Source organism: Schistocerca nitens, chromosome 10, assembly GCF_023898315.1.
Source record: "Schistocerca nitens isolate TAMUIC-IGC-003100 chromosome 10, iqSchNite1.1, whole genome shotgun sequence".
Taxonomy (NCBI): domain Eukaryota; kingdom Metazoa; phylum Arthropoda; class Insecta; order Orthoptera; family Acrididae; genus Schistocerca; species Schistocerca nitens.
This window is the reverse complement of record NC_064623.1, coordinates 184,946,973-184,973,040: the sequence shown is the minus strand read 5'-3', so window position 1 is coordinate 184,973,040 and position 26,068 is coordinate 184,946,973. Positions and strand designations below refer to the sequence as shown.

General features: G+C 45.5%; 1 protein-coding gene, 1 non-coding gene and 1 pseudogene across 2 annotated transcripts in view; 1 reads left to right on the top strand and 2 right to left on the bottom strand.

Annotated features, from left to right (window-relative positions):
• Window positions 1-23,931, bottom strand: part of LOC126210104 (uncharacterized) — a 292,284-nt gene extending 268,353 nt beyond the window's left edge. The window contains exon 1 of the mRNA XM_049939239.1: window positions 23,722-23,931. Within this exon, the coding sequence (XP_049795196.1) occupies window positions 23,722-23,772 (51 nt within the window). The 5' untranslated portion in view covers window positions 23,773-23,931. The remainder of the gene's footprint in view (window positions 1-23,721) is intronic.
• Window positions 21,689-21,762, top strand: Trnat-ugu (transfer RNA threonine (anticodon UGU)). The gene has a single exon. It is a non-coding gene; the product is annotated as a tRNA-Thr (tRNA).
• Window positions 22,039-22,156, bottom strand: LOC126210958 (5S ribosomal RNA; annotated as a pseudogene).
• Window positions 23,932-26,068: the final 2,137 nt, after the last annotated feature.

Below are 26,068 nucleotides of genomic sequence, written 5' to 3'. Positions count from 1 at the left end.
ATGCGGCTTTTCGCGAATGATGCTGTAGTATACAGAGAAGTTGCAGCGTTAGAAAGTTATAGCGAAATGCAGGAAGATCTGCAGCGGATAGGCACTTGGTGCAGGGAGTGGCAACTGTCCCTTAACATAGACAAATGTAATGTGTTGCGAATACATAGAAAGAAGGATTCTTTATTGTATGATTATATGATAGCGGGACAAACACTGGTAGCAGTTACTTCTGTAAAATATCTGGGAGTATGCGTACGGAACGATTTGAAGTGCAATGATCATATAAAATTAATTGTTGGTAAGGCGGGTACCAGGTTGAGATTCATTGGGAGAGTGCTTAGAAAATGTAGTCCATCAACAAAGGATCTGGCTTACAAAACACGCGTTCGACCTATACTTGAGTATTGCTCATCAGTGTGGGATCCGTACCAGATCGGGTTGACGGAGGAGATAGAGAAGATCCAAAGAAGAGCGGCGCGTTTCGTCACAGGGTTATTTGGTAACCGTGATGGCGTTATGGAGATGTTTAATACACTCAAGTGGCAGACTCTGCAAGAGAGGCGCTCTGCATCGCGGTGTAGCTTGCTCGCCAGGTTTCGAGAGGGTGCGTTTCTGGATGAGGTATCGAATATATTGCTTCCCCCTACTTATACCTCCCGAGGAGATCACGAATGTAAAATTAGAGAGATTAGAGCGCGCACGGAGGCTTTCCGGCAGTCGTTCTTCCCGCGAACCATACGCGACTGGAACGGGAAAGGGAGGTAATGACAGTGGTACGTAAAGTGCCCTCCGCCACACACCGTTGGGTGGCTTGCGGAGTATAAATGTAGATGAATGTAGATGTAGACGAAGGTCTTCTCCTTCGGTAGTGCCACATGGCCGTCCGGAGTCCGGTCTTCATGCGACCGTACATTCTCGTGATAGCCACTCTACATGATTGCTGGGGGTGTTTAAGTTCCTGCAAAGTCTTTCTGCAATATCGCGGAAGAATATCAGTGATGTGTTGATAATGGCTTCTTTGTAACCTTAAAGGCATTCTTCACTAACATCAACTCACCAGTATCAAAGGGAACTAATGCTCACGACTGTTAAAGCATCTGTTTAAGGGAAACCTGATTTGAATCCTGATAACGGGGCCGACGTGGCACCTTACACGAGCTGCTCTGGACCCGTGGATGCCCACGTGAATGTTTCCCAGAGCGTAACGGAGCCGCCGTCAGCTTGTTTCCGTCCGGCAGTAGAGGCGCCAAGGAGCTGTTCTCCTGCAAGACGACCGAATTCGCGACCTCCTATCGGCATGATAAAGAAGGTAACGGGATACATGAGACCATGCAATGCTCTGCTACGAGGTGCATTCAAGTTCTAAGGCCTCCGATTTTTTTTCTCCGGACTGGAAAGAGATAGAAACATGCGCATTGTTTTAAAATGAGGCCGCGTTCATTGTCAATACGTCCCAGAGATGGCAGCACCGTACGGCAGATGGAATTTTACCGCCAGCGGCGAGGATGAGAACTGTTTTAAATACTTAAAATGGCGACGTTTTCCTTACCTGAACAGCGTGCAATCATTCGTTTTCTGAATTTGCGTGGTGTGCAACCAAATGAAATTCGTCGACAGTTGAAGGAGACATGTGGTGATGGAGTTATGGATGTGTCGAAAGTGCGTTCGTGGGTGCGACAGTTTAATGAAGGCAGAACATCGTGTGACAACAAACCGAAACAACCTCGGGCTCGCACAAGCCGGTCTGACGACACGATCGAGAAAGTGGAGAGAAATGTTTTGGGGGATCGCCGAATGACTGTTGAACAGATCGCCTCCAGAGTTGGCATTTCTGTGGGTTCTGTGCACACAATCCTGCATGACGACCTGAAAATGCGAAAAGTGTCATCCAGGTGGGTGCCAGGAATGCTGACGGATGACCACACGGCTGCCCGTGTGGCATGTTGCCGAGCAATGTTGAGGCGCAACGACAGCACGAATGGGACTTTCTTTTCGTCGGTTGTGACAATGGATGAGACGTGGATGCCATTTTTAAATCCAGAAAAAAAGCGCCAGTCAGCTCAATAAAAGCACACAGATGCACCGCCACCAAAAAAATTTCCGGTAACCGCCAGTGCTGAAAAAATGATGGTGTCCACGTTCTGGGACAGCGGGGGCGTAATCCTTACCCATTGCGTTCCAAAGGGCACTACGGTAACAGGTGCATCCTACGAAAATGTTTTGAAGAACAAATTCCTTCCTGCATTGCAACAAAAACGTCCGGGAAGGGCTGCGCGTGTGCTGTTTCACCAAGACAACGCACCCGCACATCGAGCTAACGTTACGCAACAGTTTCTTCGTGATAACAACTTTGAAGTGATTCCTCATGCTCCCTACTCACCTGACCTGGCTCATAGTGACTTTTGGTTTTTTCCAACAATGAAAGACACTCTCCGTGGCCGCACATTCACCAGCCGTGCTGCTATTGCCTCAGCGATTTTCCAGTGGTCAAAACAGACTCCTAAAGAAGCCTTCGCCGCTGCCATGGAATCATGGCGTCAGCGTTGTGAAAAATGTGTACGTCTGCAGGGCGATTACGTCGAGAAGTAACGCCAGTTCCATCGATTTCGGGTGAGTAGTTAATTAGAAAAAAAATCGGAGGCCTTAGAACTTCAATGCACCTCGTACTACGCCAGCGTGCAGTGCTGATGGTCACTTGACCATTTCGGTCGTAGTTCAACATGTCACGGAGTTAATATTGGCACATGCATGGGTCCTCAGCTGCGGAAGTCCATCGGTGGGACTGTTCGGTGCACTGTGTGTTCAGACACACTTGTCCTGTTTTACCGGTATGACCAGCCTACGACGACCGACGTTTGTAGTGAGGGATGACCGTCCAACCTCACGGCGTCTGGACGTGGTTGGTTTCTCCACGTGTTGGAGACACAAGTCACAGCACTCGTCGAACACGCGACACGTCGTGCAGTTTCTCAAATGCTAGTGCTGAGCCTCCGGGCCATCACAATCTACCCTTGGTCAGACTCAAAAGATCATGTTGCTTCCCCATTCTACACAGCGACTGCACGCTCACTGATGCTACATACATCGCGAGAGTGTCTGACTAGCAGAAATTCCTCGCAGGCGACGCTACTATCGCCTGGACGGGTTTACATCGATAGTAGGGATTCCTTTCACTGTGCACGTTTGTCTGTTGGTCATACTATATGTATCAAATCTCAGAGGTTATATGAATGTGTTATGGCTTGCACATGTGTTGATAATTCCGCAAGGCACTGGTTAACAGTATTGCTGGTTGTGAGGACACTGCAAAAACAAAATAGTGAGTGCACAAGTGGTGCCTCAGGGAGTTGTAATATGCACCAATACTTACACAATGGTACCTCATGGACTTGCTATATTATCCTCTTCAATGCATTATTAGGACTGTCTTCTGGAATGTGACGAGATTGTTTACTTATTGAGCAACAAATGGTTCAAATGGCTCTGAGCACTATGGGACTTAACTTCTGAGGTCATCAGTCGCCTAGAACTTAGAACTAATTAAACCTGACTAACCTAAGGACGTCACACATATCCACGCCCGAGGCAGGATTCGAACCTGCGACCGTAGCGGTCGCTCGGCTCCAGACTGTAGCGTCTAGAACCGCACGGCCACTCCGGCTGGCTTATTGAGCAACAGCATATTGTATTGCGTATTGTGTATTAAACGGCGAACCTATAAACGGCGGAGAGGCTTCGTCCTGCTGTAGCCCTCAGTGGTTCACAACCCCACAGCAGTCCACCCACCCCACCGCCACCCCACACCGAAACCAGGATTATTGCGCGGTTCGGCCCCCAGTGGACCCCCCCCCCTCCTCCTCCCCCTCCTCTCCCGGGAACGTCTTATACCAGACGAATGTAATCCCAAACGTTTGCATGTTAGAGCAATTATTGTGTACGCGTACGTGGAGACAGTGTTTGCGCAGCAATCGCTGATATAGTGTAACTGAGTCAGAACAAGAGAAACCAGCCCGCATTCGCCGAGGCAGATGGAAAACCGCCTTAAAAACCATCAACGGGCTTGCTGGCACACCGGACATCAACACTAAACCATTGGGCACATTCGTGCCGGGTACTGGCACGCCTTTCTGTTTGGGAAGCAGAGTATTAGACAACATGGCTAGCTAGGTGGGCAACAGCATATTACTTAACCTTTCTGTGCGTCTGTTGTATTTGATGTTGTTGCTGTTGTTGTTGTGGTATTCAGTCCTCAGACTGGTTTGATGCAGCTCTCCATGCTACTCTATCCTGTGCAAGCTTCTTCATCTCCCAGTACCTACTGCAACCTACATCCTTCTGAATCTGCTTAGTGTATTCATCTCTTGGTCTCCCTCTACGATTTTTACCCTCCACGCTGCCCTCCAATGCTAAATTTGTGATCCCTTGATGCCTCAAAACATGTCCTACCAACCGATCCCTTCTTCTAGTCAAGTTGTGCCACAAACTTCTCCCCAATCCTATTCAATACCTCCTCATTAGTTACGTGATCTACCCACCTCATCTTCAGCATTCTTCTGTAGCACCACATTTCGAAAGCTTCTATTCTCTTCTTGTCCAAACTGGTTATCGTCCATGTTTCACTTCCATACATGGCTACACTCCATACAAATACTTTCAGGAACGACTTCCTGACACTTAAATCTATACTCGATGTTAACAAATTTCTCTTCTTCAGAAACGATTTCCTTGCCATTGCCAGTCTACATTTTATATCCTCTCTACTTCTACCGTCATCAGTTATTTTACTCCCTAAATAGCAAAACTCTTTTACTACTTTAAGTGTCTCATTTCCTAATCTAATTCCCTCAGCATCACCCGACTTAATTCGACTACATTCCATTATCCTCGTTTTCCTTTTGTTGATGTTCATCTTATACCCTCCTTTCAGGACACTGTCCATTCCGTTCAACTGCTCTTCCAAGTCCTTTGCTGTCTCTGACAGAATTACAATGTCATTGGCGAACCTCAACGTTTTTATTTCTTCTCCATGGACTTTAATACCTACACCGAATTTTTCATTTGTTTCCTTTACTGCTTGGTCAATATACAAATTGAATAACATCGGGGAGAGGCTACAACCCCGTCTCACGCCCTTCCCAGCCACTGCTTCCCTTTCCTGCCCCTCGACTCTTATAACTGCCATCTGGTTTCTGTACAAATTGTAAATAGCCTTTCGCTCCTTATATTTTACCCCTGCCACCTTTAGAATTTGAAAGAGAGTATTCCAGTCAACATTGTCAAAAGCTTTCTCTAAGTCTACAAATGCGAGAAATGTAGCTTTGCCTTTCCTTAATGTATTTTCTAAGAGAAAGCGTAGGGTCAGTTTTGCCTCACGTGTTCCAACACTTCTGCGGAATACAACCTGATCTTCCCCGAGGTCGGCTTCTACCAGTTTATCCATTCGTCTGTAAATAATTCGTGTTAGTATTTTGCAGCTTTGACTTATTAAACTGATAGTTCGGTAATTTTCACATCTGTCAACACCTGCTTTCTTTGGGATGGAATTATTATATTCTTCTTGAAGTCTGAGGGAATTTCGCCTGTCTCATACATCTTGCTCACCAGATGGTAGAGTTTTGTCATGACTGGCTCTCCCAAGGCCATCAGTAGTTCTAATGGAATGTTGTCTACTCCCGGGGCCTTGTTTCGACTCAGGTCTTTCAGTGCTCTGTCAAACTCTCCACGCAGTATCTTATCTCCCATTTCATCTTCATCTACATCCTCTTCCATTTCCATAATATTGTCCTCAAGTACATCGCCCTTGTATAAACCCTCTATATACTCCTTCCACCTTTCTGCCTTCCCTTCTTTGCTTAGAACTGGGTTGCCATCTGAGCTCTTGATATTCATACAAGTGGTTTTCTTCTCTCCAAAGGTCTCTTTAATTTTTCTGTAGGCAGTATCTATCTTACCCTTAGTGAGACAAGCCTCTACATCCTTGCATTTGTCCTCTAGCCATCCCTGCTTAGCCATTTTGCACTTTCTATCGATCTCATTTTTGAGACGTTTGTATTCCCTTTTGCCTGCTTCATTTACTGCATTTTTATATTTTCTCCTTTCATCAATTAAATTCAATATTTCTTCTGTTACCCAAGGATTTCTATTAGCCCTCGTCTTTTTACCTACTTGATCGTCTGCTGCCTTCACTACTTCATCCCTCAGAGCTACCCATTCTTCTTCTACTGTATTTCTTTCCCCCATTCCTGTCAATTGTTCCCTTATGCTCTCCCTGACGCTCTCTACAACCTCTCGTTCTTTCAGTTTATCCAGGTCCCATCTCCTTAAATTCCCACCTTTTTGCTGTTTCTTCAGTTTCAATCTGCAGTTCATAACCAATAGATTGTGGTCAGAATCCACATCTGCCCCTGGAAATGTCTTACAATTTAAAACCTGGTTCCTAAATCTCTGTCTTACCATTATATAATCTATCTGATACCTATTAGTATCTCCAGGATTCTTCCAGGTATACAACCTTCTTTTATGATTCTTGAACCAAGTGTTAGCTATGATTAAGTTATGCTCTGTGCAAAATTCTACAAGGCGGCTTCCTCTTTCATTTCTTCCCCCCAATCCATATTCACCTACTATGTTTCCTTCTCTCCCTTTTCCTACTGACGAATTCCAGTCACCCATGACTATTAAATTTTCGTCTCCCTTCACTACTTGAATAATTTCTTTTATCTCGTCATACATTTCATCAATTTCTTCATCATCTGCAGAGCTAGTTGGCATATAAACTTGTACTACTGTAGTAGGCATGGGCTTTGTGTCTATCTTGGCCACAATAATGCGTTCACTATGCTGTTTGTAGTAGCTAACCCGCACTCCTATTTTTTTATTCATTATTAAACCTACTCCTGCATTACCCCTATTTGATTTTGTATTTATAACCCTGTAATCACCTGACCAAAAGTCTTGTTCCTCCTGCCACCGAACTTCACTAATTCCCACTATATCTAACTTTAACCTATCCATTTCCCTTTTTAAATTTTCTAACCTACCTGCCCGATTAAGGGATCTGACATTCCACGCTCCGATCCGTAGAATGCCAGTTTTCTTTCTCCTGATAACGACGTCCTCTTGAGTAGTCCCCTCCCGGAGATCCGAATGGGGGACTATTTTACCTCCGGAATATTTTACCCAAGAGGACGCCATCATCATTTAATCATACAGTAAAGCTGCATGTCCTCGGGAAAAATTACGGCTGTAGTTTCCCCTTGCTTTCAGCCGTTCGCAGTACCAGCACGGCAAGGCCGTTTTGGTTAATGTTAGAAGGCCAGATCAGTCAATGATCCAGACTGTTGCCCCTGCAACTACTGAAAAGGCTGCTGCCCCTCTTCAGGAACCACATGTTTGTCTGGCCTCTCAACAGATACCCCTCCGTTGTGGTTGCACCTACGGTACGGCCATCTGTATCGCTGAGGCACGCAAGCCTCCCCACCAACGGCAAGGTCCATGGTTCATGGGGGAAGTATTTGATGTTATTATAAAAATTTTAACAACTTAGTCTTGGCCAGTGCCCAAAACAATCTTAAAATCTTTTGATGGGAGCGGGGCGAGGGGGGGGGGGGGGGGGTGTTGGGGAGGGTAGCCTGTTTGTTGTATGTTGGCAGCGCTATAGACTGTGTTAACATCTCTGACAGCGTTCTGCACCCTCCGCAAGAGATTCTGTGGTTGGACGAACTAGCAGTTAGTGAGTGGGTAGTGAAGTATATGGACATGATTTTTTTAGTGGAGACTCTGTGCTGGTAGGACACGCAATGTGAAGTGAGATGAAATGATGTGTTTATAAGAAAATATGCAAGGAAATGTATGATGACGGATGTTGTTGATAAAGTTTGTGTAGTGGAATTATTAACAACAATTTTTGGAACTGTCACATGAATAAGGTAAAATTTTCTAAATACATTGTCTGTTCCTCAACAAAATCTTTCCTTTTGCTAACCATATTCCTCCTAGTAGTTAGTCTATAGTACTGTAGTAGTTAGAATCTTCTTATTTTGCTGGCCGTTGTTCTTGCTGTAACTACTGTAATTTGTGCTATGAAGATTTTCCGTCTGATAAGTGACATATGAAGAAGAATTGGGTTTCCATTATCGCGATTCGTGATTGAAATACGTTTCGGCAATCAACAGAGTTGGAGGTAGTTTCATATTTCTTTAATTTCATATTTCTTGGATTTTTATTATTGTTAGGGTTTATTGCAATTCAGGGCCATTCCCTTGTGTTAATTTTTCGAAGTCATGTTGTCAATGTATAGCAGTCAGATTGCGTTCGGCTTCTTTATTGTGGGTAATAAATGAATAGGTTAAGTCTGAGTTGTCTTTGTGAGGGGAAAATTTGTAGGTCAGTGTTCAATAGAAAAAGATAATTAAAGAGGTACTTTCACTCTTCATCCCACTAGACAAGAAATGGTCAATCCGTAACTGTTCCAGCTATGGAACTATTGCTCTCCTTATCCCACACAAGCGAATTTTTAGTCAACATCGTGAACCAGCGTTTGAAGGAATGCATTCAGGTTCACGTATCCACGAAACAAGCAGGTTTTGTTGAAGGAAAAGGAACTCGTCAACAAATTTCCAACATACGACAGATAATGTAAATCGCGTCTGCTTCCTTCATCACAGAAAACCCCTACGCTGTATAGCATTCGGGAGGACGACGGTTCTGTCCCCCGTCCGACCATCCAGGTTTAGGTTTTCTGTGATTTCCCTAAGCCTCTCCAGGCAAATGCTGGGATGGTTCCCTTGAAAGGGCACGGCGGACTTCCTTCCCCATCCCTCTATAATCCGATGACACCGAGATCTCGCTGTCTGGTATCCTGCCCCAAACAACCAAACCCCGAAACCCTTAGGCAGCAGTGTGTGGGATACGTTCTGGCGGGTGCCTGCAGTGTTCGGTGCCCCATCAAACTCCGCGGCGCGGATCACAAGTCTCTACAGTAATAGCCTCGCCACTGTGAACAGCAGCACTAGCACGTCAGGTTTCTCCTGTCTCCGTTTAAAAAGGTATCAGGGTTGTGTCCTATCCTCCGAATTGTGTAACATCCACGAGGGTCATTCCACAGGCTATCGAAACTATGGCATATCTTCCAATAATGCGACAGCGTGAGATTCCGCTATGTGCGCTGAACCGGCAAAGCAGTGCGTATCTGAATGGCTACTGTAACAATTCTGATACTAAATGTAACTGGGTTTTCTCTTTTGATGCTAGTCAATTGTCAGGATGAGCATTTCAGCAAAGGGCATTTGATTCTAAAGTATTATGTCAGGGTGAAAATAGTAAATTAATTAATTTTTCTCTCTTAACAACATGTGGGCAGGGTGGGTTCTTCCTTGGCTCGGGTATGAGGTCGAATGAAACATTTTTACATAAGATAACTTTTATTGAAGATTTGTACAACTGTTTCCTTACTCGATGTTCTGGCTCGGAGAGCGGCAGCTGTGTCGTTTGCGAAGCCTTCTGCTGCGGCAGCGGCGGCGTCTGATTACGCGTGGCGGTGTGTATCTCGTGTCGCCGTCTCGCCCAGCTGACTGGAGACGCGCAGCGCGAGGTGGCCCGTTTAATTATTGCGAGCGAAGTCGTGCATCGGATGATACCTGGGGTGTGGCGTCCCAGTGTTTCTCTTCTCTAAGCGGCAGCGTGTGTTCTGCGTCGGCCAGCGGAGCGGCGCGGCGGGGGAAGGCCAGTGTCCCGGACTCGAACAACGGACTCCAGCTTGCCAGTCTTCGGCTGTCAGATCTTCATCCCAGCTCACAGGTGACTGCTGATGTGAGGCCGTCTCCTTCCCGTCCTCACGAGTCACCCAGGTACGTAAAAATCAGTCTTCAAATACCTTCTAACTTCTGTCTTCTGGCGCCGAGGCTGCTGCTTGCTATTCCATTACTGCGGCGGACTTGGTGCGTCTGTGTATGATGTAGTCTCTTCTTGCATGACGGTCTTCAGCACCGAAACTGATTGAAAACTACTGCTACTCTTCTCTTCTTCCGTCTGTCGGGTCCACTGCATCTCGCGTATTTATTCCCTTCAGTTTACTGGAGGTGAACGACTTCACGGTCATTGCCTCTTCTGTCATGTTGAAAAGCTTCTCGAAGAATCTTCTGAACGTCGGTCATTGGCTCTTGCAATGTAGGCGAGGGCCTTTGCTCACATGTGACAACTGAGAAACACGTGGGCCGGTCGGGCGATGCCCTGACGGCTGAATCGACAGCGTCCGCTTATGTGGAACTTGCTGACTTCACGGTCATTGATTCTTCTGCTCTGCTGTTCTGCCCGCTGTTTGCCAGTATGTAACTCTCTAAACTAAACCAAGTTTTTCATTTATATTCTAATTTCTACTTCACTTTGATTTCACTAATTTATTTACTTAAGTACCACTCAACACTACAGTACAGGAGGTCACGGTAATGGTTGAAATGAAGCACACGTATTGCACATCTGTGTAAATTTACTGTGAACGAGTACAAATGGAACTAAAATGAATCAAAATCCACTACTGTGCTTCAAAATAGTCCCCACAGTGCATACACACAGCGTTGCCAGCGATGGGGAAGGCGCCGAATGCCACTGGAATTGCCATCAGCGTCCGTGAGGACATTCACCCTGACTGCAAAGCTCCTTCCGTAGACTGATTTCCTCACTTGTGGAATGAGGTCAAAGTCGTATGGAGTGATATCTGTCGAGTAGCGTGGGTGGTGAAAGATCCGACCCCACACTGAATATTTCAGGCGCTAGTTCCGAGCCGTCCTCAAGTGCGATCGCAGTGTGTCGGTTGATTTCGGTACTTGCCGCGAGGTTTCGAATGTATTTACTGCGATTACGTTCGCACGATATGCCATAGTTACCATGACTTACGGAATGACCCTCGGATGCAGAACACTTCATTACGAATGCTCTTGAAGGTCAGACTAAAGGTATCACAGTTGGTGGACGAATTATCTGATGACAAGGTGCAAATATTCAGCAGCGAAGACGAATTCACTGAACTGCTAATAAAGGTAAAGGACATTAGGCCTCCATATGGCTTAGACATCAACCTCGGCGGGTAAATACTCACGATAATTGGTCGAGCAGCTAAGATCCAACTCATAGGTCAATTACAGGACCTGGAAACCGTGCATTCTTTCATCTATCTCGGGTCAACCATCTGTGACACTAGAAACTGGTCCGCCCCGATAGCTGAGTGGTCAGCGCGGTGGAATGACATCCAATGGGGCCCGGGTTCGATTCCCGGAGATTTTCTCCGCTCAGGGTCTGGGCGCTGTGTTGTCATTATCATCGTCTCATTCCCATCGACAAGCAAGTCGCCGAAGTGGCGTCAACTAGAAAATCTTGCATCAGGTGACCGTTCTACGTGACGCGAGGCCCTAGCCGCAGGACATTTAATTTTTACTAGAAACTGAAGATAACTAGACGGATCACGCCACGGTGAGTGGCTGTGAAGAAACTCGCCAAGACTTTGCAGAACAGGGCGATAAGGAACAGCAGAAATATCCGGCCTGTTGGAAAACTCCTCCTCCGTCACCTTTTAAGGTTGCCCGACATGGACCATTACAGACAGAGAGAAGCATCATATTGATGCGTCCAAGCTTTTATGCTGCTGCAGGACGCTCCGCATACAATGGACCGTAAGAAGAACAAATATGTCATTATCTCCTTTGGAGAAAAGAGAACCACTTGCATGATTATCAACAGCTCAGATGGAAAGAAAGTTCTAAGCAAAGAAGGGAAAGCAGAAAGGTGGAAGGAGTATATAGAGAGTCTAGACAGGGGCGATAGGTACAAAGAAGGTAGCTGCGAAGAAACCATGGGTAACAGAAGAAATACTTCAGTTGATTGACGAAAGGAGGAAGTACAAACATGTTCCGGGAAAATCAGGAATACAGAAATACAAGTCGCTGAGGAAATAAATAAATAGGAAGTGCAGGAAAGCTAAGACGAAATGGCTGCAGGAAAAATGTCAAGACATCGAAAAAGATATGATTGTCGGAAGGACAGACTCAGCATACAGGAAAGTAAAAACAACCTTTGGTGACATTAAAAGCAACGGTGGTAACATTAAGAGTGCAACGGGAATTCCACTGTTAAATGCACAGGAGAGAGCAGATAGGTGGAAAGAATACATTGAAAGCCTCTATGAGGGTGAAGATTTGTCTGATGTGATAGAAGAACAAACAGGAGTCGATTTAGAAGAGATAGGGAATTTAAAAGAGCTTTGGAGGACTTACGGTCAAATAAGGCAGAAGGGATAGATAACATTCGATCAGAATTTCTAATATCATTGGGTGAAGTGGCAACAAAACGAGTATTCACGTTGGTGTGTAGAATATATGAGTCTGGCGACATACCATCTGGCTTTCGGAAAAGCATCATCCACACAATTCCGAAGACGGCAAGAGCTGACAAGTACGAGAATTATCGCACAATCAACTTAACAGCTCATGCATCGAAGCTGCTTACAAGAATAATATACAGAAGAATGGAAAAGAAAATTGAGAATGTGCTAGGTGACGATCAGTTTGGCTTTAGGAAAAGTAAAGGGACGAGAGAGGCAATTCTGACGTTACGGCTAATAATGGGAGCAAGGCTAAAGAAAAATCAAGACACTTTCATAGGATTTGTCGACCTGGAAAAAGCGTTCGACAATATAAAATGGTGCAAGCTGTTCGAGATTCTGAAAAAAGTAGGGGTAAGCTATAGGGAGAGACGGGTCATATACAATATGTACAACAACCAAGAGGGAATAATAAGAGTGGACGATGAAGAACGAAGTGCTCGTATTAAGAAGGGTGTAAGACAAGGCTGTGGCCTTTCGCCCCTACTCTTCAATCTGTACATCGAGGAAGCAATTATGGAAATAAAAGAAAGTTTCAGGAGTGGAATTAAAATACAAGGTGAAAGGATATCAATGACACGATTCGCTGATGACATTGTTATCCTGAGTGAAAGTGAAGAAGAATTAAATGATCTGCTGAACGGAATGAACAGTCTAATGAGTACACAGTATGGTTTGAGAGTAAATCGGAGAAAGACGAAGGCAATGAGAAGTAGTAGAAATGAGAACAGCGAGAAACTTAACATCAGGATTGATGGTCACGGAGTCAATGAAGTTAAGGAATTCTGCTACCTAGGCAGTAAAATACCCAATGACGGACGGAGCAAGGAGGACATCAAAAGCAGAGTCGCTATGGCAAAAAAGGCATTTCTGGCCAAGAGAAGTCTACTAATATCAAATACCGGCCTTAATTTGAGGAAGAAATTTCTGAGGATGTACGTCTGGAGTACAGCACTGTATGGTAGTGAAACATGGACTGTGGGAATACCGCAACAGAAGACAATCGAAGCATTTGAGATGTGGTGCTATAGACGAATGTTGAAAATTATGTGGACTGATAAGGAATGAGGAGGTTCTACGCAGAATCGGAGAGGGAAGGAATATGTGGAAAACACCGATAAGGAGAAGGGACAGGATGATAGGACATCTGCTAAGACATGAGGGAATGACTTCCATGGTACTAGAGGGAGCTGTAGAGGGCAAAAACTGTAGAGGAAGACAGAGATTGGAATACGTGAAGCAAATAATTGAGGACGTAGGTTGCAAGTGCTACTCTGAGATGAAGAGGTTAGCACAGGAAAGGAATTCGTGGCGGGCCGCATCAAACCAGTCAATAGACTGATGACCAGGGGCGGTGTTGTGGATGACAATATTATGGAAATGGAAGCGGTTGTAGATGAAGATGAAATGGGAGATATGATACTGCGTGAAGAGTTTGACAGAGCACTGAACGACCTAAGTCGAAACAAGGCCCCGGGAGTAGACAACATTCCACTGGAACTACTGATAGCCTTGGGAGAGCCAGTCCTGAAAAAAACTCTACTATCTGGTGAGCAATATGTATGAGACAGGCGAAATAACCTCAGACTTCAAGAAGAATATAATAATTCCAATCTCAAAGAAAGCAGGTGTTGACAGATGTGAAAATTACCGAACTATCAGTTTAATAAGCCACAGCTGCAAAATACTAACACGAATTCTTTACAGGCGAATGGGAAGACTGGTAGAAGCCGACCTCGGGGAAGATCAGTTTGAATTCCGTAGAAATACTGGAACACGTGCGGCAATACTGATCCTACGACTTATCTTAGAAGAAAGATTAAGGAAAGACAAACCTACGTTTCTAGCACTTGTAGACTTAGAGTAAGCTTTTGACGATATTGAGTGGAATGCTCTCGTTCAAATTCTAAAGGTGGCAGGGGTACAATACAGGGAGCGAAAGGCTATCTACAATTTGTACAGAAACCAGATGGCAGTTATAAGAGTCGAGTGGCATGAAAGGGAAGCAGTGGTTGGGAAGGGAGTGAGACAGGGCTGTAGCCTGTCCACGATGTTATTCAATCTGTATATTGAGCAAGCAGTAAAGGAAACAAAACAAAAGTTCAGAGTAGGTATTAAAATCGATGGAGAAGAAATAAAAACTTTGAGGTTCGCCGATGACATTGTAATTCTGTCAGAGACAGCAAAGGACTTGGAAGAGCAGTTGAACGGAATAGACAGTGTCTTGAAAGGAGGGTATAAGATGAACATCAACAAAAGCGAAACGAGAGTAATGGAATGTAGTCGAATTAAGTCGGATGATGCTGAGGGAATTAGATTAGGAAATGAGACACTTCAAGTAGTAAAGGAGTTTTGCTATTTGGGGAGCAAAATAACTGATGATGGTCGAAGTAGAGAGGATATCAAATGTAGACTGGCAATGGCATGGAAAGCGTTTCTGAAGAAGAGAAATTTGTTAAAATCGAGTATAGATTTAAGTATCAGGAAGTCGTTTCTGAAAGTATTAGTATGGAGTGTAGCCATGTATGGAAGTGAAACATGGACGATAAATAGTTTGGACAAGAAGAGAATAGAAGCTTTCGTAATGTGGTGCTACAGAAGAATGCTGAAGATTAGATGGGTAGATCACATAACTAATGAGGAGGTATTGAATAGAATTGGGGAGAAGAGGAGTCTGTGGCACAACTTGACTAGAAGAAGGGATCGGTTGGTAGGACACGTTCTGAGGCATCAAGGGATCACCAATTTAGTACTGGAGGGCAGCGTGGAGGTTAAAAATCGTAGAGCGAGACCAAGAAATGAATACACTAAGCAGATTCAGAAGGATGTAGGCTGCAGTAGGTACTGGGAGATGAAGAAGCTCGCACAGGATAGAATAGCATGGAGAGCTACATCAAACCAGTCTCAGGACTGAAGACCACAACAACAACATCTCCAGGTGCGTTTCTTTTCATCTCAACAAAAAAATTCTCCAGTTATTTGGGTGTATTGTGATAAGAGTCAGAGAAACCTTGAGAAAATAATTGTGGAAGGAAAGATTGAGGGAACGAGACCGGCAGGGACAGCCGCAAACGGATGGATGGAGCAAATCAAGAAGGTATCCCGTCTACCTCCGGAGCAGACTCTACGAGTTAGTTAGTTGCATGTTAGACGGATCATCTGAACTATTCTTCTATCGAAATGATATGTAACTAGTCATTTTAGAGGCTATGTGTACAAGATTGGTGTTACCATTAATGAACGCCGAAAAACAGGGATTTTTTATTTATTTTTATTTATTTTCTGGTTACCACTTTTAAGGTAAAATTTGTCACTGAATAGGAAGACTTCCTAGGAGAAATGATTTTAAGTTAGATTTAAAACTAGGTGTGCTACCCGCCAGATATTTTATGTTGTTAGGCAAATGATCATTTTTACCGCTTTATACTGAACTCCTTTCTGAGTCACTGACAACTTCAGTAACGTAATAAAGACCACTTTTCCCTCCGGTATTGTAGATATGGGCATCACTGTTCTTTGCAGTTCATGATGGATTATTAATGACGCATTTCATTAGCGATTACACGAAAATAGTTCGGAAAGTAAGTTGTGTTTGGTAGTAAAAAAGGAAGCGAATACAAATAAAGAAAGCAATTTGTTCCACAAAAATCTATACCATTTACACTACTTTTCAACATAGCCTGCATAATTTTCTAGGCATTTTTCGTAGTGTGGTATAACTCTGTGTATTCCTTCGTCACAAAATATCACCGTCTGTGTTATAACCATGTGGTAACATGTTCTTTTGCCTTGTCACCGTATTGAATCGCTTATCACCAGTGAACGAGTTCACATGCAGAAAGAGATTAAAATCGCTAAAATTTAGGACCCAATGTGTGCTAACTTTATGAAAATCCATGTTTACACTAACAGTCTCGTAAATTGCTGTTTCTGAAATTTGTGGAAGTTGACGACCAATAGCACCACTCGTAAACCTACGGTTTTTCGTCATCAGTTCATCGACTGCACAAAACAGTTGGTCAGAAACCACGGACGTCCACTTCGTTCTTCGTCATGCACTTAATTACACCATTCCTTAAATTGTCGGACCCACATTCTCTTCCTTACAGCATTCATTGCATTTTCTCCGTAAACCTCGCGGATTTGTCGATGAGTATCACTTTCTTTAACCTTCTTAGCATTCAGAAAACGAATCACAGGTCTCAGTTCACACACGCCGAGATTTTCAATCGACGATGCCGTTATAAACAATCACTACGAAAGACTCACATCACACAGCAAGCTCTAAATGACATTATTTCGCTCTGCTTGAGCTCGAGATACTTCTGCGCATGAGCAGAACTGTGAGCGTAGCATTGCCGCGGAGCAAAATCGGAACAGAACTTACTTTCCGAACTGCCTTCGTATGTATTGTGACGGCTCACTCAAAATGCCCACCTCCTTGAAGAGTCAGCTACATGACGTCCGTGATTGAACACCACATATCATTCTTACTGCTCGCTTTTTTGCAATCAATACTTTTCTCTAATTCACGAGCTACCCCAGAAAATTATCTCATAAGACAGTATTCAGTGGAAATGAGCTAAATATGTCAGGAGGTTAACTCGAGTGTTTCCAAAGTTAGCAACCATATGAAGAGCAAAAGAAGCTGAATTTAATTGCTTAAGAAGGTCAGTAATACGTTTTTTCCCGTTCAAATTTTAATCAATAGGTAAACCACAAATTTGGAGCATTTATCCCATTTACTGACTCCTGCCCTTGTGCTATAACAACATTTGGTATAACTCTATTTGTTGTACAGAACTGAATGTAGTGTGTTTCTTTTTGAAGAATTTAAGAACAATCCATTTTCTGAGAACCATCTTATAATTATTTGGAAAATAAGATTTAGTATCTATTCTGTTGCTTTCTCTCTGAAAAATATCACTTCTGCTTAGTGAAGGTCAATCAGATTAATAAGGAGTAGGAGTGGACAGAAAATTGAACCTTGCCGGCCTACCTTCGTCAATTCTCCCCAATAACTAAAATTTTCTACCCTTCCGTTATTGTTTGAATTATTCAGCTCAAACTTGGTTTTAAGTACAAGTCAACCCTGTTGTGTGAAAGGCATAAATTCCATAATACTTGAGCTTTTCTAAGAGAGTAACATGATTTACACAATGAAATGCCTCGTAAAGATCAGAAATATAGCAACTGTCGATATTTCATTATTTAAGATTTGTACTCTTTGATAAGTGATGCTATAAATAGCAGTTTCAGTCGAGCAACGCTTCTGAAATGCAGACTATCACATGCTAAGTAAGCTGTTTCCACTTAAGTGTGAGACCACTCTTGGGTACATAACTTCTTCGAATATCGTGGAAGAAGATGTCAATAAAGAAACTGGACGATAATTATTTAAGCATATCTTTATTATGACGAGATTTAACATTTGTATGTTTTAATCTGTCTGCAAAAATTCCCTGCAACTATCATTAAGGACATTACTTATCATCAGAATGAGACTTTCACTCTGCAGCGGAGTGTGCGCTGATATGAAAATTTCCTTAGAGATTAAAACTGTGTGCCGGATCGAGACTCGAATTCGGGACCTTACCTTTCGCGCTCAAGTGCTCTACCATCTGAGCTACCCAAGCATGACTCACGCCCCGTCGTCACAGCTTTACTTCCGCCAATACCTCGCCTCCTACTTTCCAAACTTCACATGAGCTCTCCTGCGAACCTTGCAGAACTAGCACTCCCGGAAGAAAGGAAGGTTCATATCAGCGCACACTCCGCTGCACAGTGAAAATCTCATTCTGGAAACATCCCCCAGGCTGTGCTCGTGGTCGTGCGGTAGCGTTCTCGCTTCCCACGCCCGGGTTCCCGGGTTCGATTCCCGGCGGGGTCAGGGATTTTCTCTGCCTCGTGATGGCTGGGTGTTGTGTGCTGTCCTTAGGTTAGTTAGGTTTAAGTAGTTCTAAGTTCTCGGGGACTTATGACCACAGCAGTTGAGTCCCATAGTGCTCAGAGCCATTTGCACCATTTGAACCCAGGCTGTGGCTAAGCCATGTCTCCGCTATATTCTTTCTCCAGGGAGTGCTAGTTCTGCAAGGTTAGCAGGAGAGCTTCTGTGAAGTTTGGAAAGCAGGAGACGAGGTACTGCAGAAGTAAAGATGCGAGGACGGGGCGTGAGTCGTGCTTGGGTAGTTCAGACGGTAGAGCACTTGCCCGCGAAAGGCAAAGATCTCGAGTCCGAGTCTCAGTCAGACACACAGTTTTAATCTGCCAGGTAGCCGGCCGAAGTGGCCGTGCGGTTAAAGGCGCTGCAGTCTGGAACCGCAAGACCACTACGGTCGCAGGTTCGAATCCTGCCTCGGGCATGGATGTTCGTGATGTCCTTAGGTTAGTTAGGTTTAACTAGTTCTAAGTTCTAGGGGACTAATGACCTCAGCAGTTGAGTCCCATAGTGCTCAGAGCCATTTGAACCATTTTTTAATCTGCCAGGAAGTTTCGTTACTTATTATGTTGGAACAACTTTTCATGATTCTGTTTGACATTCCTTCAACACGACGTGAGGAGATTGTAGCGATCTGGGATGGAGAGCCGCGCGGGATTAGCCGAGCGGTCTGCGGCGCTGCAGTCACGGACTGTGCGGCTGGTCCCGACGGAGGTACGAGTCCTCCCCCGGGCATGGGTGTGTGTGTGTTTGTGTGTTTGTCCTTAAGATAATTTAGGTTAAGTAGTGTGTAAGCTTGGCAACGGCCTTGCCGCAGTGGATACACCGGTTCCCACGAGATCACCGGAGTTAAGCGCTGTTGGGCGTGGCCGGCACTTGGATGGGTGACCATCGAGCGGCAATGTGCTGTTGCCATTTTTCGGGGTGCACTCAGCCTCGTGATGCCAATCGAGGGGCTACTCGACCGAATAGTAGCGGCTTCGGTCAAGAATACCATCATAACGACCGGGAGAGCGGTGTGCTGACCCCATGCCCCTCCTATCCACATCCTCATCTGAGGATGACACGGCAGTCGGATGGTCCCAGTAGGCCACTCGTGGCCTGAAGACGGAGTGCTTTAAAAAAAGTGTGTAAGCTTAGGGACTGATGGCCTTAGCAGTTAAGTCCCATAGGATTTCACACACACTTTCTATTTTTGGTGGAGGGGGGGGGGGATGGAGACGCTTGGCTGATACGGTTACAACTCTTGAGAAAGAGCCCAAGGACTTCTTGTGATGGACGAATAACGATAATCCAGTAAAACCAACAACCGAGCGAGGTGGCGCAGTGGTTAGACACTGGACTCGCATTCGGGAGGACGACGGTTCAATCCCGCGTCCGGCCATCCTGATTTAGGTTTTCCGTGATTTCCCTAAATCGCTCCAGGCAAATGCCGGGATGGTTCCTTTCAAAGGGCACGGCCGACGTCCTTCCCCGTCCTTCCCTAATCCGATGAGACCGATGACCTCGCTGTCTGGTCTCCTTCCCCAAAACCAACCAACCAGTAAAACCAACATATCTGGGACGCTCATTAAGAAATGAAACACATTATTTTTGTCGTCCAATTTCGGTTGAGAAAATGCGGTATTTGTCGTTGGACATAGTGAAGTATTCTCGCTTCAGCGCCTATAGTTTCATGAAGTTCCCACAGGAGGTGACGCTATAAGTAGCCTTCAAAATGGCGTCTGTAACGGAGGCGCCTTCCAAGCAGAGAACTGTGCTCGAGTTTCTTCTGGTGAAAAACTACAGCACCGCAGGTATTCATAGGCGCTCGTCGAATGTCTAGGGAGTTCTGGCAGTGGACAAAAGGACGGCGAGTTGTTGGGCGTGGCTTCTGTCATCACCACAACAAAGTCGCGCTGACCTGTTTCACTTGCTGTGCTCCGGCCAACCGTACACAGTTGTGACCCCTGGAACGTTGGGACGTGTGGACACTCTCATTCAAGGTGGTCGGTGGATCACAGTCTAGCACCTCGTTTCCCAACTGGGCGTCTCCGTTGGTAGCGCTGACACACTCGTCCACCAGTCGGGACGCTGGACTTCGCACCTTCCGACGTCCATGTATTTGGCCCAGCGAATGATGCACTCCGCAGGAAGTAGTACGCGAGTGGTGCGGAGGTTATTAATGCAGGTTATTAATGTGGTGGCATGCCGTCATAAAGGCCCTCCCAGTAAGGTGGCGTAAGGCTGCCGCACTGAACGGAGATATCTACGTCTACATCTACACAGATACTCCGCAAGTAACCGTACAGTGCGTGGCGGAGGGTACCCTGCACCACTACTTGTCATTTCCCATCATGTTCCACTCGCAAACCACGCGGCTGCTACGGTCGCAGGTTCGAATCCTGCCTCGGGCATGGATCTGTGTGATGTACTTAGGTTAGTTAGGTTTAAGTAGTTCTAAGTCTAGGGAACTGATGACCTCATATGTTAAGTCTCATAGTGCTATGAGACATTTGAACCATTTTGAACCACTCGCAAAGAGAGCGAGGGAAAAACGACTCTGTGTATCCCTCCGTATGTGCCCTAATTTATCGTACCTTATCTTCACGGTCCTTAGGCGAAATATACGTTGGCGGCAGCAGAATCGTTCGGCAGCCAGCTTCAAATGCTGGTCCTCTCAATTTTCTCAATAGTGTTTCTCGGAAACAACGTCGCTATTCCCTAAAGGGATTCCCATTTGAGCTCCCGAAGCATCTCCATACACTTACGTGTAGTTCCAGCCTACCGGTAACAAATCTAGCAGGCCGCCTGTGGATTGCTTCGACGTCTTCCTTCAATCCGAGCTGGTACGGACCCCAAATACTCGAGCAGTACTCAACGAAAGGTCACACCAGCGTCCTATTGCCGTCTCCTTTACAGGTGAGTCACTATTTCATATGTTTTTGCATGGAAATAATGTGAGGTATTGGGATCCCGAATGAAGCTAACCTGCGTTCAGAAAAATTGTGTTTCATTTCTTACTGCTCGCCTGTGGTTGACTCAGCAAAGCCCTAATTTCGAATTAAGATTTTGCATAGTAAACCTCACGGTTTTTATATACTAACATTGTATCTGTTCTTTCGGACATTTACCATCTTAGTATATATATATATATATATATATATATATATATATATATATATATATATATATAGTTAGATAAGGCTTACCGGCCATTTGACCATCTTCTTCTGTGCGAATGCACAAACAGTGCCCAAACTCTTACGGGAAGTGGCCACGCGCCGCGAGTAATGAGTATAATGGGCGGGGGCATTACGAATGTAATGCGGGACAATACGTTGAGAATGTGGGTTTCGTGGGAGGCTTGCCAGAGATAAATCCCTGCAGTCGCGCTATCCTCTGTGTCCTCGGTGGCTCAGTTGGATAGAGCGTCTGCCATGTAAGCAGGAGATCCCGGGTTCGAGTCCCGGTCGGGGCACACATTTTCATCTGTGCCCGTATGTCAACGCCTGTAAGCAGCTAAGGGTGTTCATCTCATTGTAATTTCACAGGGTTTTTACCTCTCGGTCGAACCAGGCCTCGGAAGGCCCAACGGTACCGACCGGCCGGCGTGTCATCCTCATCACTGGATATGGAGGAGCATGTGGTCAGCACACCGCTCTCCCGGGCGTATGTCAGGCTACGAGACCGGAGCCGCTACTTCTCAATCAAGTAGCTCCTCAGTTTGCCTCACAAGGGCTGAGTGTAGACCGCTTGCCAACAGCGCTCGGCAGACCGGATGGTAACCTATCCAAGTGCTAGCCCAGCCCGACAGCGCTTAACTTCGGTGATCTGACGGGAACCGGTGTTACCACTGCGGCAAGGTCGTTGGCTCGGGATTTTACTAAATATACGTGAAATATTAAACACATTTTGGTCAGGTAATCAGAAGCTTCGATTTCCTTTGTACTCGTTGTTCTTGTCGTCTTCAGTCCTGAGAGTGGTTTGGTGCAGCTCTCCATGCTACTCTATCCTGTGCAAGCTTCTTCATCTCCCAGTACCTACTGCAACCTACATCCTCCTGAATCTGCTTAGTGTATTTATCTTTCGGTCTCCCTCTACGATTTTTACCCTCCACGCTGCCCTTCAATACTAAATTTGTGATCCCTTGATGCCTCAGACATGTCCTACCAACTGGTCCCTTCTTCTTGTCAAGTCGTGCCACAAACTCCCTTTCTGCCCAATTCTATTCAATACCTCCTCATTAGTTATGTGATCTACCCATCTAATCTTCAGCATTCTTCTGTAGCACCACATTTCGAAAGCTTCTATTCTCTTCTTGTCCAAACTATTTATCGTCCACGTTTCACTTCCATACATGGCTACACTCAATACAAATATTTTCAGAAACGACTTCCTGTCACTTAAATCTATACTCGATGTTAACAAATTACTTTTCTTCAGAAACGGTTTCCTTGCCATTGCAAGTCTACATTTGATATCCTCTCTACTTCGACCATCATCAGTTATTTTGCTCCCCAAATAGAAAACCTCCTTTACTATTTAAAGTGTCTCATTTTCATAATCTAATTCCCTTTGCATCACCCGCATTAATTCGACTACATTCCATCATCCTCGTTTTGCTTTTGTTGATGTTCATCTTATATCCTCCCTTCAAGACACCATCCATTCCGTTCAACTGCTCTTCCAAGTCCTTTGCTGTCTCTGATTGAATTACAATCTCATCAGCGAACCTCAAAGTTTTTATTTCTTCTCCAAGGATTTTAATACCTACTCCGAATTTTTCATTTGTTTCCTTTACTGCTTGCTCAATACAACAGATTGAATAACATCGTGGAGAGGCTATAACCCTGTCTCACTGCCTTCCCAACCCCTGCTTCCCTTTCATGTCCCTCAACTCTTATAACTGCCATCTGGTTTCTGTACAAATTGTAAATAGCCTTTCGCTCCCTGTTTTTTACCCCTGCCACCTGTAGAATTTGTAAGACAGTATTCCAGTCAACAGTGTCAAATGATTTCTCTAAGTCTGCAAATGCTAGAAACGTAGGTTTGCCTTTCCTTAATCTTTCTTCTAAGAGAAGTCGTAAAGCCAGCATTGCCTCAGGTGTACTCAAATGGTTCAAATGGCTCTAAGCACTATGGGACTTAACTTCTAAGGTCATCAGTCCGCTAGAACTTAGAACTACTTAAACCTAACTAACCTAAGGACATCACACCCATCCATGCCCGAGGCAGGATTCGAACCTGCGACCGTAGCGGTCGCGCGGTTCCAGACTGTGGCGCCTAGGACCGCTCGTCCACCCCGGCCGGCCACGTGTACTCGTTAATACTACTGTTTAAATAATCGTAGTTGGTGGGGGGAGTGGGGGGTGGGGGAAGGGGCGTACATGGTAATGACTGAAAGTTATAACCATCGATACAACAAGTGCCGGCTTACCTGTGGAGCCACGCCGTTCTCAGAGGAAGTAGTCTGCTGGTCGACATCCATCGTGCTGGTTTCAGTACTGCAGCAACTGCCACTGACGCCGCGGTTCGCGAGTTTTTGGACGCTTTCGCCGATCTAGTCGGACTACGGATAAGCCGCGCGTGTTCCGAATGAGGCGCAAACCCGGCCTGCAGTGTGTGTGGGACACAGTGGACGCCGCGTCAGACTGTCCGTGGCGTCGCAGAGGGAGCGCCTCGGGCTGCGGTCCGGCAGCTGGTGGCGTTGGGGGGGGGGGGGGGGGGAGAAGGGGGGCGTCCAGTCGCCTACCTTATGTCGTGGCCGCGGAGTGGGGGGCAGCGTGTGTCGGCTCGACTGCCGAGCGACCTCCAAGGCTGCAGCGGCGGAGCAGCCGGTGCGCTGTCCACCCACTCCTCGCCAACACGCGCCTCCGTGGCCGAGGTCTTGTGAACTTATCCGCATTATCAGTACGCCAGCTAATACACATGGGTGGGAAAAGAAATCGCAACGTCAAACAGTAACTTACGAAGAGAAGTGAAATATACATTTGCCTAGGTAACATACACTATGACATTGTAATTCTGTCAGAGACAGCAAAGGACTTGGAAGAGCAGTTGAACGGAATGGACAGTGTCTTGAAAGGAGGATAAAAGATGAACATCAACAAAAGCAAAACGAGGATAATGGAATGTAGTCAAATTAAATCGGGTGATGCTGAGGGGATTAGATTAGGAAATGAGACACTTAAAGTAGTAAAGGAGTTTTGCTATTTAGGGAGCAAAATAACTGATGATGGTCGAAGTAGAGAGGATATCAAATGTAGACTGGCAATGGCAAGGAAATTGTTTCTGAAGAAGAGAAATTTGTTAACATCGAGTATAGATTTAAGTGTCAGGAATTCGTTTCTGAAAGTATTTGTATGGAGTGTAGCCATGTATGGAAGTGAAACATGGACGATAACCAGTTTGGACAAGAAGAGAATAGAAGCTTTCGAAATGTGGTGCTACAGAAGAATGCTGAAGATAAGGTGGGTAGATCACGTAACTAATGAGGAGGTATTGAATAGGATTGGGGAGAAGAGAAGTTTGTGGCACAACTTGACTAGAAGAAGGGATCGGTTGGTAGGACATGTTTTGAGGCATCAAGGGATCACAAATTTAGAATTGGAGGGCAGCGTGGAGGGTAAAAATCGTAGAGGGAGACCAAGAGATCAATACACTAAGCAGATTCAGAAGGATGTAGGTTGCAGTAGGTACTGGGAGATGAAGAAACTTGCACAGGATAGAGTAGCATGGAGAGCTGCATCAAACCAGTCTCAGGACTGAAGACCACAACAACAACAACAACAACAACATACACTGCCGGCTACTAAAATTGTTACACCAAGAAGAAATGCAGATGATAAACGGGTATTCATTGGACAAATATGTTATACTAGAAGTGACATGTGATTACATTTTCACGCAATTTGGGTGCATAGATACTGAGAAATCAGTACCCGTAACAACCACCTCTGGCCGCAATAACGGCCTTGATACGCCAGGGCATTGAGTCAAACAGAGCTTCGATGGCGTGTACAGGTACAGCTGCCCGTGTAGCGTCAACATGATACCACAGTTCATCAAGAGTAGTGACTGGCGTATTGTGACGAGACAGTTGCTCGGCCACCATTCACCAGACGTTTTCAGTTGGTGAGAGATCTCGAGAATGTGCTGGCCAGGGCAGCAGTTGAACAGTTTCTGTATCCAGAAAGGCCCGTGCAATACCTGCAACATGCGGTCGTGCATTATCCTGCTGAAATGTAGGATTTCGCAGAGCTCGAATGGAGGGTAGAGCCACGGGTCGTAACACTTCTGAAATGTAACGTCCACTGTTCAAAGTGCCGTCAGTGCGAACAAGAGGTGACCGAGACGTGTAACCAATGGCACCCAATACCATCACGCCGGGTGATACGCCAGTATGGCGATGACGAATACACGCTTCCAATGTGCGTTCACCACGATATCGCCAAACACGTATGTGACCATCTTGATGCTGTAAACAGAACCTGGATTCATCCGAAAAATTTACGTTTTGCCATTCGTGTCACCCAGGTTCGTCGTTGAGTACACCATCGCAGGCGCTCGTGTCTGTGATGCAGCGTCAAGGGTAACCGCAGCCATGGTATCCGAGCTGATAGTCCATGCTGCTGGAAACGTCGTGGAACTGTTCCTGCAGATGGTTCTTGTTTTGCAAACGTCCCCACCTGTTCTCAGGGAAGGAGACGTGGCTGCACGATCCGTTACAGCCGTGCGGATAAGATGTCTGTCATCTCGACTGCTAGTGATACGATACCGTTGGG